This window comes from Nannobrachium achirus (genome assembly GCF_963921795.1).
Source record: "Nannobrachium achirus genome assembly, chromosome: 9".
Lineage (NCBI taxonomy): Eukaryota > Metazoa > Chordata > Actinopteri > Myctophiformes > Myctophidae > Nannobrachium > Nannobrachium achirus.
Window position 1 is genome coordinate 55,232,799 of NC_137818.1, and position 19,554 is coordinate 55,252,352.

A 19,554-nucleotide genomic window follows, 5' to 3' on the forward strand; every position below is an offset into this window, starting at 1 on the left:
ACACTTTTGAACACCAGACTTGTACTTGTAATAATTTCAGTACTTCCTCTGGCTCAGAATCACATGCTGGTAAATTATGTTTGGACTCTATTAAGCTGTTGTTCCACATTCTAATGTCTGACCCTGAAACTTATCCACAGTAAAATAGTAAAAATCTTGAGTTCTGAGTTGAACTGAGTTGTTCCGAGTTCAACTCAAAAGTGTAAAATGTACCCGTAAGGAGTTCTATTTTGCTGTGTAACAGACAGGGGGAGGAGTTGGAATGTAGCACAGTCAACTTCCTGTTAATATTTGACCAGGACACAAACACACATGCACACGCACTGGAGAGAGAGAGGGAGAGAGAGAGAGAGAGAGAGAGAGAGAGAGAGAGAGAATGAAACAGAGAGGGTGTTTGGCCTTGATCAGAATTCCAGTATAGCAGCACGATGGTTGGAGGAAAGCCCAGACCCCAACCCCCTCAGGCAGTGGTGGGCTCAGGTCTCTCTCTCTCTCTCTCTCTCTCTCTCTCTCTCTCTCTCTCTCTCTCTCTCTCTCTCTCTCTCTCTCTCTCTCTCCATGTCCCTGTCTCTCTCTGTCTCTCTCTTTCTGTCTGCCAACTTGCAACTGAGGCAAATCTAGCTCACAAAACCATAAGGATTGTGCATTTGCTATCAGGAATAGTTGGCCTGTATATCCACATAGGAAAGTGTGTGCACAAATAGCAGTTGTTTAAGGTAATTGCTCTGTTAAAGGTAATAGTTCTGTATTAGATTTTCTACAAATAGTTTTTCCCCCAAATGTACCGTGTTACTACAAGAATATCCAGGAAAACAGTCTCTCTCTCTCTCTCTCTCTCTCTCTCTCTCTCTCTCTCTCTCTCTCTCTCTCTCTCTCTCTCTCTCTCTCTCTCTCTCTCTCTCTCCCCCCCCCCCTCAGGGAACCCACTAGTACCTATTAGTATGTGCAGATGAAAGGATGTGGAGCATGACTTATTTAGACAAGGAGAGATTCAGAGGGGGTCTTCAGTCACATCTGCTCCTCATCCCACCCCCTCACTCCACCCGCACGTAACTCTCTCTCCACCTCGGTCACCCCAATCCCACCACCTGTGGTAAGGAGTGGGGCAGCCGGACACCCAGGGGCGTAGCACAAAATTCTGGGCCCTGGGTACAAGAATTCACTGGGGTCCCCCATGAATGTTCTTCATAGGGGGAGGGGGCATTATTTTGTGCTTTAACTATTGAAAAATAGCAGATATACAAGCTTACAGCGCGGCACCGAGTGCCGCACTGCAAGCTTGTAGATCTGCTATTTTTGAGAAATCGTGGAACATTTGCGTTGTGTGTTTTTTCAGTGGTGCTCAAACTTTTTCACGTGAAGGACCTCCAAAATGAGTAGTATGAAGTATTTCGCCATGGACCCCCATCTTAAAATATTTAGTTCCAGGGACCTCCAGAAAAAAATACATATATTCAAAGATTTGCACACTTTTTCACAACTTTTCAAAAATAGCAGATCTACACTGCGAGCTTGTATATCTACTATTTTTCAATAGCTAAACATAATTAAGGCCCCTCCTCCACCTTGGGCCCTAGTAACTCAGTCCCCCTTGTGATGCCCCAGCAGCCACCCTGCATACAAGCCCCTACGAAGCCCCTCTTCCCTATAGGGAAAAAAAAAAAAAAAAAAAAAAAAAACAGAATACATTTGTCCAAACTCAGCTCAAACATCTGTCTCATTCTCGCACCATCTGACAGAGCCCCGTTTGGATCCGGCGTTCTGTGGCCGCGCCAGCGCGGCGCATGGCCGCCCGCGCGTTGTTGCCCGTGCTGAGCGTTCCAGCGAGGGGTTTGCTTCTCCCGAACGCCGACCATATGGATTGCGTCGCGTTCACGTTTGAGTGAACCCGTCACGGCGGCACATGGCACACGGAGCGTGGCAACATGTTTGTTTGGATGGCTGGTCAGCAGCGGGCACGGGGCTGGTACAGCTGGTGTGTGTGTGTGTGTGTGTGTGTGTGGGTGTGTGTGTGTGTGTGTGTGTGTGTGTGTGTGTGTGTGTGTGTGTGTGTGTGTGTGTGTGTGTGTGTGTGTGTGTGTGTGTGTGTGTGTGTGTGTGTGTGTGTAAGGGGGGTTGGGGGGGGGGGGGTTCTGGATGTAAACGAGCCCCTTGGAAAGAACCGTGATGTTCTTGTTCATATCTTTGGATTATAGCTCCCCTATGGACAGGTAGAGGTACTGCTGCTCTTTCCTTAACCAGTCCGAGGTAGTGATGCCGTCTCACTCTACAGCAGGGGTGGGCAATTATTTTTTCCATGGGGCCACATGAACAACAGAAAATATTGTGGAGGGCCGGGCCAAAAGGCAGTGCTCCCTGCAAGATGTGCACCCAGCAAACTAAACACACGGCTTTACCTCCGACTTCAGTAAATAAATACTTAGCAGTCCAATTTTTTGTTGAAAACCCGGCATTCGGCATAGACTTTAGCCATTTTTGATGGGTAAGGGTCGTCTTTACTTGTGACCAGTCTGACCACCTGCTATTGAGACAACATCCAATGATCACTCACACGTGCTGAGTGATCCATTGCGTCCATATGTACACAAAAAACATAAAAATAAAAGAAATGCAGCTTTAGTTCATGAATGAAGTAAAATTAGAAAATGTTTTTATTTAGTAATTTGCCATTAACCCTACAAGGGCCGCACAATGCCCAGGTCTGCTCCACAGTATAACACTGAGAACCAACGCGATCACGGATTAGCATAGTTTGGCACGTTAACATCTTCCAGACTGCATGCCTTTTATGCTTTATAAGCCATGTAATTCAAGATAAGGGTTTCCAGTTGACGGAACGTAGACTGCCTACTTATTTTCTCTCCCTGTCATCAGGTTCAAGTGAACCGTGCCCCCCATGAGGTATAAACTCACTGATGTGTCTGGTCCCGTTCACTGTTTTGTAACGCTCTCTGTCTGGTGACTGAAATGTAGAGCTTTGCTATTGAAACTGAACATGCACGCACACACGCACGCACGCACGTCGCACGCACGCACGCACGCACACACACACACACACACACACACACACACACACACACACACACACACACACACATACACACACACACACACACACACACACAGGCACCATATGCCGGTTTTTCTCTGACACATTTCCTTTAAACATTGCCCTAAACACCTCTTCTCAAGGCCATCATAACAATTCAACCTCTAAAGAAGTGTTTGTATGCTGGCACAGGTACAATGAGAGGGCAGGAACAAACGGAGAATCAAAAGACAAACTCGTTTTATTCTGCACCTCGTGGATCAAAGCAGGCGGCGCACTGGACCTCTCCACTTTGTGTTCCAACAGCCGCTCTTTTCCTTTTTTGTTTTTCTCCTGACCCTTTCGTTTTTCCTCTTTCTTGTTTTTGGCCTTGAACGTTAACTGCTGCAGAGGAACCACAAAACTATTCGTTTTTTACAGAGAAAGGATATGTTGAATAAGGCTACGGTGAAATGAGATATTGGAAGTGGTATTGGAAACGCCGGACTCTTTGTATGTAAATATATGCTGATTCAAGCCTTCCCCCGTATTCCCCTGAATAAACCAGACGTTCACGTTTTAGTTTTGCATTCACGTACGCATTCACTCCCGCCCCCTCCACACACAGACACGCACACGCACGCACACATGCACACAGGCACACAGGTGCACGCAAGCAGGGGCGTCACACCAAATTCTGGGCCCTGGGTACAAGGATTCACTTGTACCCCCCATGAATGTTAACTATTGAAAAATAGCAGATATACAAGCTCACAGCGCGGCACCGAGTCTTGAAAATGTGTGCAAGAAACCTATGTCAAGGACCCCCAAGATGATATGTATTTGGCCACGGACCCCGATCTCAAAATATTTAGTTCCAGGGACCCCCAGAAGCAGAATTTGAGTTAGAAATGTTTGCTTAAAAAATACACATATTCAAAAATGTTCACACATTTTCACAACTATCTGCTATTTTTCAATAGATAAAGTTATAAGGGCCCCTCCACCTTGGGCCCCAGTAACTCAGTCCCACTTTCCTACCCCTTGTGACGCCCCTGCACGCAAATACACGTGCACACGTGCACATGCATATTATTGGAGAGAGCAGTACAAACAGCTGAATCAAACTGATAAGAGTTTGGTCCTCATCCCTTCCTAGCCTCTGTGTTTCAGCTGCAGTAATGTTTGTGTGACCCACCCAGTGAATAATAACACCCATCTCACTTAATAACCAACTCCCGGCATAACTCTCTTTGCACACTAGAGCTCTAATGGACCCAAACCCCAGTGGACCCATACAATTTGTTCTGAGACGCGATTGGTTTCGTCATTTATTTATATCGTCGTTGTCGGGTGGAAACCTTGTATGTCCAAAACCGTTCATTTCGTATTTATCATTTAAAAAATGAACTAACCTTGTGAAAACAGCCGATCTACAAGCACACAACGCCTCGCACCGCGTGTAGGGATGTGTATCGTTCACCTTTGAATCGATACGATACTTTTTCGATACTTGGGAATCGATACGATACCTTTTTCGATACCATTATCGATACTTTTTATTTATTATTATTATCTACTATTACATTTTTCTTAGAGCCGCATCCCACTTCCAAGGCCATACACGCCCCTTTACATCCACTTCAACTCATAGCTAGCTCCGATGTCGGTAGAAGGCCATACACGCCCCCTTTACATCCACTTCAACTCATAGCTAGCTCCGCTGTCGGTAGAATGCACGGCACAGCCGTCCGCTGATTCGCCCCCCGTCGCCATGGTGAGTGAGAGAGAGAGAGAGAGAGAGAGAGAGAGAGAGAGAGAGAGGCACGTTCCGAGAGACTATCAGTGCAGAAGCGCAGAGACTATCATATCAGTGCAGAAGCGCGTGGAGAGAGAGAGACAGAGAGAGAGAGAGAGAGAGAGAGAGAGAGAGAGAGAGAGAGAGAGAGGGAGAGAGAGAGGCACGTGCGAGAGAGAGAGAAACGAGAGAGAGACAGAAACAGAGTGTATATTTCCTCTGTCTGTGTGAATCATCTAAAAACAGTCAATAAATCTCGCACGCCGCAAATGAGAGAGGGGGGAGGCAGCAAGAGAAGGCAGGAGAGAGAGAGAGAACAGCGCAAGGACTTGGTGGAAGTTTGAGGGAAAGAGAGAGAAAGACAGGGGAGGGGGAGGGGGGGGGGGGGGCGGGCAGTGCACACACTCATTTGAGCTGTGAGAATAGACGGAGAGAGAAAAAAAGAGAGAGCAAAATAGTCCGTCGCCTCCTCCCTGTGTGAGTGCGTGGCTTGCGCACGCGAACACTCATGGACCTGTTGATGTGTGTTGCGCACCAGTAGCCACTAATCACAATATACAAATAGGCTACACCGCTACAAATGTACTGTCTGTGTTACTATCGGGAACCAGGCTTCAGATTCAACAATGGACAAGATGATCTGACTGCCTCTGCTCCGCTCTGAGAGGGGAGAGGTTGGCGGCCCTTCGGGCCACTCACATCTAGAGTTCGGCGGGGGCCCGAAATTCTAGTTATAATTATTATTTGCCTTTTTCTATGGGCTATTTTACACACCACAATAGGTTATTAAGCCAGTTAGTCAGCCATTTTAGTATAGATGTTGGAGAATCATCATAATAATAAACATTATAGGCTATTTTCACAGTAGGATATTTTCACAGTAGGATAATGAGTATAGCCTACTAAAGCAGTCATTAAACTTTCAGTAGCCCAACTGTTACAGATGCAACCGGCCAGGGGTGTATTCAAGAGTATCGAAACAAGGTATCGTTCGTTTTTACCTGAATCGATACTCGATAGTATCGACGTTGTGCGATCGATACCATTAAAAGTATCGCTGACGATACCCAACCCTAGTTGTGTGCTTGTAGATCTGCTGTTTTCACTACTTTTGTGCGAAGATCTTGTATGATGAAGCAGGGCTTTACTTTACGAAAAAACATACACATTTGAAACTTGGAGATACAAGGTTTCTGCCCGACAGTGACGATATTCAATGACAGACGCGAACCCCAATTGGACCTGTAAAATGTGTTTAGGTTTGTGTGATCTAGTGAGATCCTACAGACAAATACATAAGTTGCTGACCTACAAAAGAAAAGTGGAACAGCCAATCCACTCACTTTTTGGTTTCCACTTATCGCCCACTCAGCACTTGGGCCAGACCGGTCTGCAGAAGACGCATGATAATGTGAATTCACACGCACGGGATGGTTTGCCAGGCTAATGTATGTGTGCACTGTGCACCTGGTCCCAGAACCAGGTGCCTGCTACAGAAAGGGCCAGAGCTGCTTCTTTTTCGTGAGGAGGCTCAGGTCCTTTGACGTGTGCAGTATAATGCTGCTCATGTTTTACCATTTGGTGGTGGCAAGTGTCCTCTCCTATCCTGCGGTCTGCTGGGGAGGCAGTGTGACTGACACGGATGATAAGCAGCTGGACAAGCCAGTGAAGAAGGCTTGCTCAGCGCTTGGCAGGAGGAGGCTGGACTCACTGGGGACTGTTGTGGAGGGTCGTACATGGAATAAGCTGCAGGCCATTTTGGACAGTGTTAGTCAGTCCTCTTCACAACATCCTGGCAAAGCCAGAGAAGCAGTCGCAACACACTCAGCTTTTCTGTCCGTGCTGCAGGACTGAACGCTTCACACCTTTTGTCCCCACAACCATTAGGTTTCATAACACCTTAGCCGATGGCATGGGCACATTTCTATTTGTTGATGTTTGAACATACTGTATGTTTGTGCATATCTGTCACGGGATAAAACGCAACAAAACTTGAGAGCTTATTTCCCTTTTGGTCCTCATGACCTGGACTGTTTGGTACATACAGTACTCATACTAGACTCCGGCTGTAAACTAAGATGACTTAAAGCACTCTGTGTTACTGCTTTCTTATTGGCACCTTTTTTATGTACTTCATCACTTATTTTCACTGGACCACTCGCTTTTAAGTATTTTTTAAATGTAGCCTATACTATTAGCACTATTACCTTCTTTTATTGTGTATTGTCTCTACTGTGTACTACTGTCTCTAATAGATTTCTTGTGCCTGTGTGTGCTAAATTTCCTCAAATGGATGGATACGGTAGATGGATGGATGGATGGACGGACGGACAGACGGACGTACGGCTGCAGAAAGACAGAATATGCAATATGCATATTATATTATTATTTTTATTACTGTATGTGTTGTCTTTCTGTGTGAGCATTTCATTCTGGATTAGTGACCCAACATTTGTTTTCCCTTCTTTCGTCCCACTCACTACAAACAAACCTAGATATTTTTAATCCTCTTTTGTGACTTTGGAAAACACTTGATCTGACATTAAGCTTATTGCTGTTCTCCCCTGCCACCTGCCTGACCTGAGAGGAAAATAACAAACCAACAACAGAGAGAGAGAGAGAGAGAGAGAGAGAGAGAGAGAGAGAGAGAGAGAGAGAGAGAGAGAGAGAGAGAGGGGGCAGGTGATTTGGTGGAACCTGTTGGGGGAGGCGTTTGTTGGACATAAAGCTCAGTGCTGCAGTCTCCATTCAGCAGAACACATCCCGGCACTTGATGAATGGCTGTTATGGAGACAAGCTGTCAGGACCTGCCAACCGGGAGGGGAGAGAGCGAGGAAAAAACAATAACACTGTGAGAGAAGTGGAGCGAGGGATGGCTCTACAGAGTGCGTTGCGGATGCAGCAGGGAGCAGGGCTATGACTCACGTACAGCCGGAGCTATGATGGTCGCAGCTGATTTCTTGACATTTGCTTTACTGCTTTGGTAACCCCTGAGACGTGTTGGTAAACTTAGTAGGAGTATCGACACAGCATGTCAATTCAAGATGTAACCTTTGGATGGTTCAGATATCCAGCACACATCCTCCACAGCCCCCTGGGACACCAAGCAGATGGTGCAGATGGTTAAAGAGCAGCCTTGAGATGATGCCTATATTATACTGTAACCTTGATGTGAATAAGTCAATCTATAAGTCATGTTATGGACCTGAGAGCCAACATGTCGGCATCTCTTCACTCTGGAGTCTTGCCTTGAGGGACACAACACTGTACTGTATATTACCGTTGTACTATATTTATCTTCATGGCATTTGTTTGCTCCATATTACACACCATGATAGAATCTGCCCCAAAGCACTATTTCATTAGTTTATTCAGCGGTTCATATTTCTGTTTCAGTTTTTTCTTTCATTTGTCTCATCTGCAACATACTTGCGAAACGTACTTAACACGAGCTGATTTTGAATCTGGATTTATGATCATTTTATGATGCCACGATGGGAACTTGAATGAATGATTGAGGACACTGGAATGAATGATGAATGAATGAATGAATGAATGAATGAATGTGATTCATTGTGACACTGATAGACAACACTGGATCAGTGGGTGCACACGAGAAGATGAAAAGAGAGGCTCCCTCTCGACTGAACATCTTTCACAGAGAACGGATTGTGGTTGCCAATTCTCTCTGCCTGAAGGCCATCTGTGTGTGTGTGTGTGTGTGTGTGTGTGTGTGTGTGTGTGTGTGTGTGTGTGTGTGTGTGTGTGTGTGTGTGTGTGTGTGCGTGTGCGTGCGCGCGTGTGTGTGGGGGGGGGGGGGGGTACTATAAATTGGAGCTCAGTCATATCCACTGTTAACACGCTTGATACCAACTTTTCATATTTATGTGCATACATTTACAGTATGTGTTTATGTCATCACCCCTCTCTGGAGGAGAGTTATGTGCACATCCAAAACCAATGAGCCAGATGTTGGATATATACAGTACCCTTTATGTACCCAGAGAAAATTAATCTTCACATTGGAATTAAATCTCCATTTATTAATCCCCCTCTGCTCACAGTTTCCTATTTGAAGTGTGCAAACAAAGATTGCTAAATTAAACGCTCACTTGCTACGTCTCCTGTCTGTTTTGCAGGTCACTGAAGAAGAGGGCAAAGTTGCCGAGAGGAAAGACAAGAAAGAGTCATTCGATTCCTCTCCTGCGGTCATCCTGTTCCCGAGGCCCGTGCTGAGCAGCTCCAAGGGCCTGCGCAGACAGAAGAGGGACTGGGTGATTCCACCAATCAACGTGCCGGAAAACTCTCGAGGACCGTTCCCGCAGATGCTCGTCAGCGTAAGTGACAGAATTCATTGGCTGCATCACTGAGACATGCCTAGTTTACAGCTCTGGGTTTGTTGAGCAGCGATCAGGGGTCTTGTGATGTGAAACTAAAAGAGAATAGCATAGCATTCAGGTTGGTCGTTGGTGCACTTGTTTGTTTCTTATGGTATTAAAGCCGCCAAAGACTTTAATACCAAAACGTATTTATTGGACCACAGGTTTCTGCACTCCAAGAGCTGTTTGCCCTTGTGTGTCTAATCTCTCTCACAGTGTTGGATCCATCGGATTCATGCTGTAAAATAGGAATAATGCTGCTGTTCTTTAGCCAGTAAAAACAGGGCTGGAGTTCATCCCTTTGAGGTCTTGTAAGGACACACTGCTTAAAAGGCTACAGTCACAGATCTGTACAGCCCTGTCTTCACCATGACCATGTGAAGAATGAGCTTATGGCACTTTCCAGGATTGCATAGCCCTCAATTACTCAAAACCACACTCATCCTTTGTGTGTGTGTGTGTGTGTGTGTGTGTGTGTGTGTGTGTGTGTGTGTGTGTGTGTGTGTGTGTGTGTGTGTGTGTGTGTGTGTGTGTGTGTGTGTGTGTGTGTGTGTGTGTGTGTGTGTGTGTGTGTGTGTGTGTGTGTGTGCGCGCGTGCGTGTGCGCAAGAGCGTGTGCGTGATCCACCGTAGTTGTTTTCATTTAGTATATAGAGATATATGGCAACAAGACGTACGTCTAAATGACTACCATCACAACAAATGACACCTCCCCAAGGACTGCTAGTTTTGTGATTCATAAAATGTAAATTCGACAGGGAAGGGGGTCAGGTAGAGTCTTGCTTTGCAGAAAAAAATAAGAGAATATGAATAAATATAAAATGCATATGTTGTCACAGCAAAGAGGCTCTTCATTGCTCAACATTTGGCGGATTCTGTCACAACAGAAAGCTCAGTTTGTCTCTCTCAGTTTGAGGACCTTGAGAGTCTTACCTTACGGTGTGTGCTATAATTCATCAAAACAAAAATAAAAACCATCATTTGGAGAGACTGGCGGTTCACTCCATGCACCCTCATGTCTCTTTATCTGGAGGATCTAGCCAGCAGCCTTTCCTTTTTTCACTTTTGGGGTTTTCAGCTGTGCAAAAGATGCACTTTCGTTTGTTTTCCTTCTCTTTGCTTTTCGTCAGGGTTTTATCTAATCCCAGGGGGGAAATGGAATGCCTCGGGAGATGCTCGAAGTGAACTTTCATATTAAAAAGAAAAGTGTTAAGACAGTGAACGAAAGTTAAAAGTGTTGTTTTGGTGCTAGAAGGTTATTACTTCTTCGTCTGACGTGTTTCCTAACAGCCTGGTGTGACTTGACATTCTCATCCCAGCTTGTGGAGTCGCACACACCGTGGCTAAAACCAGTCTACAATGGACCAGACAGCCCTGCTTTGTCCATAGAATGTACACAACAGACAGGGTACAGAGGTAGAGACAGAGAGAGAAGGAGATGGAAAGTATTTCTAAGTCTAGCGTGCCCACCAAACACGGTCCACTTTGTGCTGTAAATAGGTCCGTCAGGAGGTTGTGGAGGGCTGGGACAAAGCAGAGAGCAAGTGATGAGTGTTGTGATGCCTCTGTTGGGTTTTAACCAGTGAAAAATAGCAGATATACAAGCTCACAGCGCGGCACCGAGTGCCGCGCTGCGAGCTTGTAGATCTGCTATTTTTGAAAAAGTCATGAAAATGTGAGCAAATCTTTGAATATGTGTATTTTCAAAGCGAACGTTTGTGACTCAAATTTTGCTTCTTGGTGGTCCCTGGAACTAAATATTTTGAGATGGGGGTCCGTGGCCAAATACATATCATGTTGGGGGTCCTTCACATGAAAAGGTTTGAGAACCACTGACATAGTAGTCTCTCAAGAACAGACTAACTGAACTCCAGTAAAGTGAAAAGGACCTTTTCTTTGACGATGGCTGGCCAGATTGCTGACATAGAAACATAGGGTTTTTCAAAAAGTCTTAGAAGGATTCAAAAGACACTTATAGAATCGGGTCAAAATTCTAATTTTCACGATTTTTCAAAAATAGCAGATCTACAAGCTCGTAGCGCGGCACCGCGCTGTGAGCTTGTATATCTGCTATTTTTCAATAGTTAAAGCATAAAATAATGATACACAATAAGGTGTACCCGTTCTGAATGGGTTAATGATGACTGGAGGGCAGGCTGGGCCACACTGAGATACAGAGGATTAGACTTTAACAAGGACTAGACAGCTGTAAGAGGGACGCTGTTGTTGAACTGTTGTTGAAGCCATTTGTCCCTCTTACCGAACATTGCATTATGGATCGAAGCTCACATGTCCTGTTTATTTATTGTTTTGTTATGTTTTCTGTTTCAGTGGAGGACAAAGCTTACTTGTTCATTTGTACATTTAGACTAGACTCTCAGCGTGCATTGGCGCTAGGTGCGGAGTGCAAGCGCAAATTGTGTTGTCGGTGTGTCCACGACAATTTGACTAGGTATGTGATGCATTGTTATAATGCAAACAGAGCACTACTGGGTGGTGTTAAGACTCTGAATTAAACGCAGTACATATTCCTTTCTGATGTTTTTGAAAGGCTTACTTATTTTTTGACTGCTGGAGCTTTTAAGCCGTGACATCATTTTGTAGGCAGAGGAGAACTCTGCCCCCAGAGCATTTTCTGTCCCTCGCTATTTCAACAGATCTGAGACAAAAATAACGACTAAAGTATAATTCTAACACTTTCCTTTCAACAACAAAGAGAAGAAAAATGTGTAAATAGTAAAAATAGTAAAAAGATTCACGGAAACTGGGGGCAGAAATTCTCCTCTGCCTACAAAATGATGTCATACTTAACAGCCCCTATGATGGATTTAAGCTGGTTGCACACTGCTGCCTTTTTCTCTGCCGAATTTTGGAGCGAATTTCGGAGCACATAAATAAAAATAATCTACCTCATGTTTTGCAAATCACTGCCACCCGTTTCGCATTCATTTTCGGACCAGAGTTGATTTTTTCAGATTTTTGCAACTGTCTCCACTGGGTCCCTTTCTCTTTCTCTATCTCGTCGGCCTGAAAAACTGTTTTGTGGAACGCAACGAAAAAACGCAGCAGTGTGCAACCAGCTTTACTGAGACAGAGAATGCCAGGAGCCCATGGATTCACAACATTGTTATATGATAAGTGGTATTTTACATCTTATATAAGCAACAGAACAGGCAAGCTACGTAAAAATCTTTTTCTTTCAGTTTCTCTACCTATCTCTCTCATCTCTCTCTTCTTCTTGACAGTGTCTCTCTCCTACTATGTCATTACTCAGTGTTCAGAGCGGTACGGCTGTGTGATGCCTACCCTAATGGCCTGTGAAGCAGGTCCTAGTCATAATGGGCTGTTCTGTCATCCAGCGCAGCGCTGAGTGACACGTCTGCTCCGCCAACCCACCGTTTCCCTCCCTTCCCGGGCTGAGTTTCCGTCAGAGGGACAGGCAGGGTGACAGCACACCTCACCAGCATCTCTGCAGGTCCACAGTACTGTCGCTTTGATCAGGTTAGCACAGGATGGGGCAGGTGTGATGACAGAGACCCTACCGGAAGGCCTGGCAGCCCGGAGCCTGGCACGTCTCAAGGGGAAGTGTGGAGTGTTTGACTAAGGTATTGGCAGAACCACAATCACACTACTTACCGAAGCCAATGCTGCGTAAGGACTCTGACCAGATATTATTGACTGCTGATAATGTCAGCTCCCTCAGTACTACAGTGTTTCCCCTGACGTTGTCAGGAACTGCTGACGTTTGATAAAATGCGAATGGAGTTCCGTTACACACGCTGTCACTGGCGAAGCAGCACAAACATGACGCAAAGCCCCACCAAGCAGGTAAGCCTGGGCCCATAAGCCCCAAACTGAGAGAAGTTTGAGGTCTAATAATTGTGGGCTTGTCTGAAAGACGAGAGCAGTATGTTATACTACAAAATTCTATAGGTCAAGTTTATTCTCCTCAAAAAAATTACCGACAGTACAAAGGCAGGGCCTTTAGCCAATGAGGAGCCGCGTTCTTGGTGACATCACCACCAACAAGTGTGACCTGATATAAATAACAACACCCACATGACATCTGTGGGCTCCATAGAGTTATTAAGAAGAATAGAGAGGACACCAGATATCCCCGCCCGTCCACTTGCATTGAGTTTTCACCCCTTCTTCCGGGTAGTAAAACCGTGACGTAGTGGGGCCTATGTGGTTTTGCGTCATAGTTTGTGTTCATGGACACGCTGGGGCTCCAATTCATGAACGAGCACTTCCGGTATGAACACGCGTCAATACAAAGAAGCCTACATGCGCGTTCATGTTTCTGGCCCCAACAGCAGTACCTCAAAACGGCCACCATGTCCATGGCGCTTCAGAGCCCACCCAAGGTTCTGGGGGCTTGGTGGGCTCGCTGAAAGGAGAGACCAATATGTTATACCAAAACTATAGGTCAAGTTTATTCTACTCAAAAGAATGACTGACAGTACAAAGGCAGGGCCTTTAGCCAATGAGGGAGCAGCAAGCCCACACTGTTTCGTAGGAACAGTATTTCTAGTTACTAATAATAAGTAGTATTAATAATTATATTCTTTTACACCCTGCTGGGGGAATTACGTTTTCAGCTTCACCCAACTGATTGCTGCTCAAGCGGTCGGGCTTGTTGAGCTCAGGGAAGGAGCAATGAGTGTCTGCTCAGGGACACCTCCTCTGCACATTGTTTCCCAGGTGTCCTCTAACCCAGTGGTTCTCAACCTGTGTGTCGGGACCCCCAGGGGGGTCGCTTAATTATTTTGGGGGGTCCCCAGATGATTAACTTAATGTGCAACATTGTTTTCTCACTCAACAGTAAACAAGCATGATGTTTAAGATATAGGGTTTATGCACATTTCTAAAGTGACAATTTAAGGACTTTTTAATACCTCTTAAATGACAAATTAAACATTAGTAAAATTGTCAAATATTAGGGGCAGAAATTGTGAAAATAGCCAATCTACATGCTCACAACGCCTCGCGTTGCGAGGCGTTGTGAGCATGTAGATCTGCTGTTTTCACAATATTTATGTGTTATACAAAGTGCTCGTCAGGGTGGGGGGTCCCCAGTTAAAATGTGATTATTTTGGGGGTCACAGCTCGAAAAGGTTGAGAACCACTGCTCTAACCTGTACTGTAAGCTTGTGGACCATTCCTTGGAGATTAGCGTAGCTTCTGTATAGCTTCCCGTATAGTTGTTTTTACGGATTTACTGTGTGGTATGAGGCCTGGTGTTCTGCTGCTTCCAACCCTGGCACAGTGTAGTCTGTCCAAGTGTGCGGAGAAAAAAGGTTGTTCCTCAGCAGCAGATGGGGATGAGTGGAGCAGAACTTCAACATCCTGGAGTCCAAAAGTCTGACGGAACGCAGAACAGACACTTGAGAGACAGCTTCCGGAGAGAGCGAAGAAGAGAACATCAGAAAGATGGAAAGAGAGTAATTCTTCAGAATAAACAGGTGCTCTTCATCGTTTTCTTCTGCTGCCAAACAGCCGTCAATAGCATGTAAGAGACATTGATTTCTCACAGATGGGGCTTTTTCTCTTTTTTTACTTTCCATTGATCAACGCACTTCTCCTCCGGCAGAGAGCCATCGATTGCTTCTGCTCGGGTAAATAAAGACTCATCGTACCCCCTCACCCCACCCCCACCCAATTCCCCTACCACCGCCACCCTCAGTACAACAGCCATCAGCACAAAAAGAAAAAAAAAAGGAAAGAAAGAAAGTACAAAGGGGAAAAAGCCAACAAACTCGCACTGGAATGACGACTTAAGCAAGGAGTCGATGTAGATATGAATAAACATAGTAGTAGTAATAGTTTGTCCTGAGAAATACCTCACATATTGTTGTCAAGGGGAATTCCAGAGCACACTACAACAATTGTCATGAACACTGTCATGGTCAGATGGAAATGAATATAAGTTTTGGTCAGGTTTTTATTCAAGCATTGGCACCTTGGTAGAGTCTCTTGGTTTTTCTTCCGACATCATTTATAAGACGGGCTGCCATTTATCTTTTTTTTTCACTAACACCTGGTTTCACCACCATCCTAATACACCACACTGCCGGCAGTGGTAGGAAGCGCAAGTAGAACTTTACATGCATGAAGAGAAGACAAGTACCTTTGAGAAGGGCAAGTAGGAAAAAGAACATCTTAATGCTGGATCCTGGACATTCTATGCCACTATTAAATGAACAAAACTCTTTTTTTTTTGTCAATGAGTTGACCACTCGATCTGAAATTACTCATGGCATATGCAGAGCGTGAGGAAGACAATACTTTACTTTTCCCTTTTTGGAGATAAGTATTATGAGCATTGTGCCATGGCTATGGGAACTGTTGTTGAAAGGTCTCAAGCTGACTATTCAGTGATTTTTTTGCCAACGCTGGAGAATGTTAACCTGGTGAAATGCTAACCTGCCGACGCTGGTGAATGCTAACCTGGTTTCGGAATGGGGATGTTTCGGAAGTAGTTGTGGTCGTGGTCACGGCCCCATAGCCTGGATGGACAGTGGATGGAAATGTGAGTATTGACTACAGTAGTATCACTAATTGACAGAGATCTTGAAATGCAAACATCCACTTGAGCCAATATCCTGATAGTGGGCCCCAAGTCAGTGCCACAACCATAAGGATCTCTGTGTCATCTTCAGAGCAGTCAGAGGCCCATGTGTCACACGCCCCTGGGAGTGGAGCTGCTGATGAATTGTGTTTTCGCTGGGCCTTAGTACGTGCCTGTCTGGTGCCATGGAAGACCGGGGAAACGCCATTGGCCACCTTCCTTAGCAATTATGCCAGGTCCAGCTAGGCCCTTGTGTGTGGCTGAGGTGGTGCCGTGGGGCCTGTGGTTACAGTGCATCTGCTCAGTTTAAGCGAGGAGGAGAGGAGACAGGTTAGGGAGCATGGGGAGGTTGAAGCTGGGGAGGGGAATGACTGGGGAATGTGGTGAACAGAGGAACATTGAAAAGCTCTGAAAATCTGTTCACCATCCAATGTTCCCCAGTATACATTTCTTTCCCTTATTCTTGCTTCTCCTCTCTGCTACAGGTAATATTGAAGTTTGAAGTGGCTTTACAATCAGCGCTAACGTACATGTATCTCCCGTCCCAAAGTACACACAACAACAACAACAACAAATTGCTTCTAGAGCACATCCACATAACAGGCATAATTTTCCCCCGGGAATCCCACCTCACAGTCACAGTCTCTCATTCTCTGGCACCCAGAGTGCAATAACCCAACAATCCGCACTGGGCCGCTACAGTACCCTCTGTCGTCAGTGTAGAATAGATATTTGAATAATCCATGACTATATCCCTTGATTGCGACCGTAGGTAGTTGCGACCGTAGGTAGCATTTAGTATGAAAACCTGCAGAGCATGTCTGTCCGTCACGCCTCTTGTCACTCTTCATGTCACACTCCATATATGGCGAAGATTCCTGATTCCAATATTAAGCCCATATCTGGGAATGCCCATAAATGGTCCGTGCGTTAGTCAGGCTCATGTCACGCTTGCAAATTAATTCCGTCCTTGTCCCTTTTATGCCCATACTGTATATGGAGATCCCTGATGTCATCAATATTAGGCCTATATCTGGGAATTCCCATATATGGACATATTGTGTCAGTCTCTTACTGGTAAACACAGCAGGACATAATGTTGATAGTGATTGCTCCACAACAAATAAACTGGAACAAGGGAGTAGGCGTATACTCGTCTGAAGCCTTTTGTAGATTTTTAGGAAGGGAGACTGTGTTTTAATAGATGTCTGTAATGTACATACATGTATAAAATATAACATCTATTCTGCATACACTAAACATAGCAGTTGCTTTAATATTAATGAATTGAATATGAGTTTGTGTTACAATTAAGTTATGTGACAAATAGGAAAAAAAACATTAATTTGACTTTGTGCATCTTACAGCAGCACCGTCCTGTGTGTGTTTGCACGTGTATTATGCTTGCTATGGCACCTGTGCTCCAGTTATTCCTGCATCTCTCTCTGGAGTGTGTTCAAAAAAGCACTTTCTAAACAGAATGAGAGAGCTCCCGCCCCCCGAGGTGTCAGCTTTCTCCTGTGCGTACGTTTACCAGTGATTAATGACTGCTCCGCTCCACTGACAAACACAAGCACAAGCACAACAACAACACAGGGACATGAGAGACACAGAGAAAGTCCAAAAGAACAACAGAACAGAGAGAAACCAACTGTGCACGCCAGCTCTTGCTATTGCATTTGAACAATTCGTATACAGTAAGTACAGGGAGTAATTTCTGGTGTAGGACCATTGACAAATTGCAGACAGGTGCTCTTTTTATGTTTTGAAGGAGGTTAAGGAGTTATCACTTTTTGATGTTTGTTGGGAGGGCATTCCACATTTTTGTGGCGTAGTAGCAGTAGAACGTAGTTGACCCCATGTTTGTGTCATATCTGGGTTGAGCGAGATCAGTGGAGCTCCCTCTGGTGTTGTGCTTGTGTGTGTCTTTCACGTTATGGAAGTAGCTCTGACAGATACATTTGGGTATGCCTGTTTCCTTGCCAAGGGCCCAGTATCTGGCTTGCAAGTTGAGGCGATATACTGTAGAGACTTCAAGAGAAAGTTCATATGAACAGCCGCTAGTTTTGCTGTTTCACCAGTGCTGGTGTCAGAAAAAGATTTATTTTTGCAGAACTTTACACTGGATTGTATTACCTTAATAAACATTGTCATAAATACTTTATGAAGACCAGGCCGATTGCAAGTGGCTCTAATCTGTCCTCTACCCTGAGCCCTCCCACCCTAGCTAGCATAATGAGCAGGGGACAGGTGAGTTCTGTGTGTGAGGCAAAGTAAGTAACCAAATACAAAATGTTTTGAAAGGAGGAGTAGAGGGAGGTAAAGATGGATGGAGCAACAGAGGCAGCTAGGGTCAGATGTGTGTCTGGTAGACTTTCTAGAGAGAGAGAAGTGTTTTTCATGGCCTCGTCTCCTGAATGTAATGAAGCCTTCTGGCATCCGCCAGCGTTAGCTGTGCCAACAGCAGCACAGCATATCAGTACGGTCTGCCTCTGCCTCCGCCACACCAGGTTCTTTCGCAAAGTAAAGCCCTGCTTCATCATACAAGGCCGTCGTACAAAAATAGTGAAAACAGCAGATCTACACGCGGTGCGAGGCGTTGTGTGCTTGTAGATCGTCTGTTTTCACTAGTTTAAATCATTTTTAAAATGATAAATGCAAAACGGTTTTGGACATACAAGGTTTTCACCCGACAACGATGATATATATATGTTTATAATTTAAATTAATTCATATGTGCGTATACTCGTAGACATCCAATGCATTTCAAGCATTTATACATGTTTGTATGCACAGACAGTATGTACTGTGTGAGACTGTGAGTCCTTGGATGTGCATGCGCAAACACGCACGCACGCATGCAGTGAAATAGCTTGTGCTGCACAGGGAGTAAACAGAGCCTCAGGGTGTAGTGCGTGTGCCGCACCATTGCCTTTGTATGTGTATTGTTCGTGGGTTTTGTTTGTTTGCCTTTTCTGCTTTATCCCTGAACAAAGAGAGGACCGAGCTTAGCCAAGTACGGGCCTCCATCTTGTTTTTTGAACCTTGGCCATGAGAAAAATCTCAACAAGGGAAAACCCCACTGTTGCAAGTATTTAAGGATCACAATCCAATCCAATCCAATCCTCGGTCACAGGGAAACCCTATGGAATGCTTTATAAATGGTACAGTAGACTGCATGGATCTAATTTATGGAGCCAAATAATTTCAGGCTGTGAAAATACAGGGTCTAAAGTATATTAAACACATGCGGTGTGTTCTGTAAACGTAGCATGTTTTGTTAAGAGCTGTGTTTAGTCTTGGCAGTGCTTGGTAGGTACTCGCACATCTACACATAAACTATGAACTTTATAACATGGAATGGGGTGTGTGTATCCATGCGGAGTAAGGGGCACTCATGTAAGCATTTCATCTGCTCTTTGTTTTATTCAATAACACGTCTTGGCCACTTTCAGAACCTCTTTGTTTGGTTTCTTCTCCTGAAGAAATCACCTTGGGTATTTTCCTTCCAAACCCCAGTTGAGTACTTTCCTACAGCACAAGGTTGTGTGGGGATATTTTAAATAATCGAGCTGAACACACAAGTTGATTGTTCTATGCACTTCAGATAAATAAAGCATTTTTCAATAGCAAGATAATCAGACTTTGCACGAACTGCATAGCATTGGCACATTCCAGCATAACGTAGGGTAATTGTTCTCAGGAGTAGAGAGTGTTATTACCAGCCGTGACAGCGTGGTTAAATGGTCAAATACTAAAACTTGTCTCCAGTCATGCCT

At 44.9% G+C, this 19,554-nt stretch overlaps 1 protein-coding gene across 1 annotated transcript in view; it reads left to right on the forward strand.

The window, feature by feature from the left end:
* Window positions 1-6,272: 6,272 nt before the first annotated feature.
* Window positions 6,273-19,554, forward strand: part of LOC308290988 (cadherin-4-like) — a gene marked incomplete at both ends in the record, with an annotated part of 85,018 nt that continues 71,736 nt past the window's right edge. The window contains 2 exons of the mRNA XM_080732902.1: window positions 6,273-6,593; window positions 8,966-9,163. Coding sequence (XP_080589028.1) covers window positions 6,273-6,593; window positions 8,966-9,163 — 519 coding nt within the window. The remainder of the gene's footprint in view (window positions 6,594-8,965; window positions 9,164-19,554) is intronic.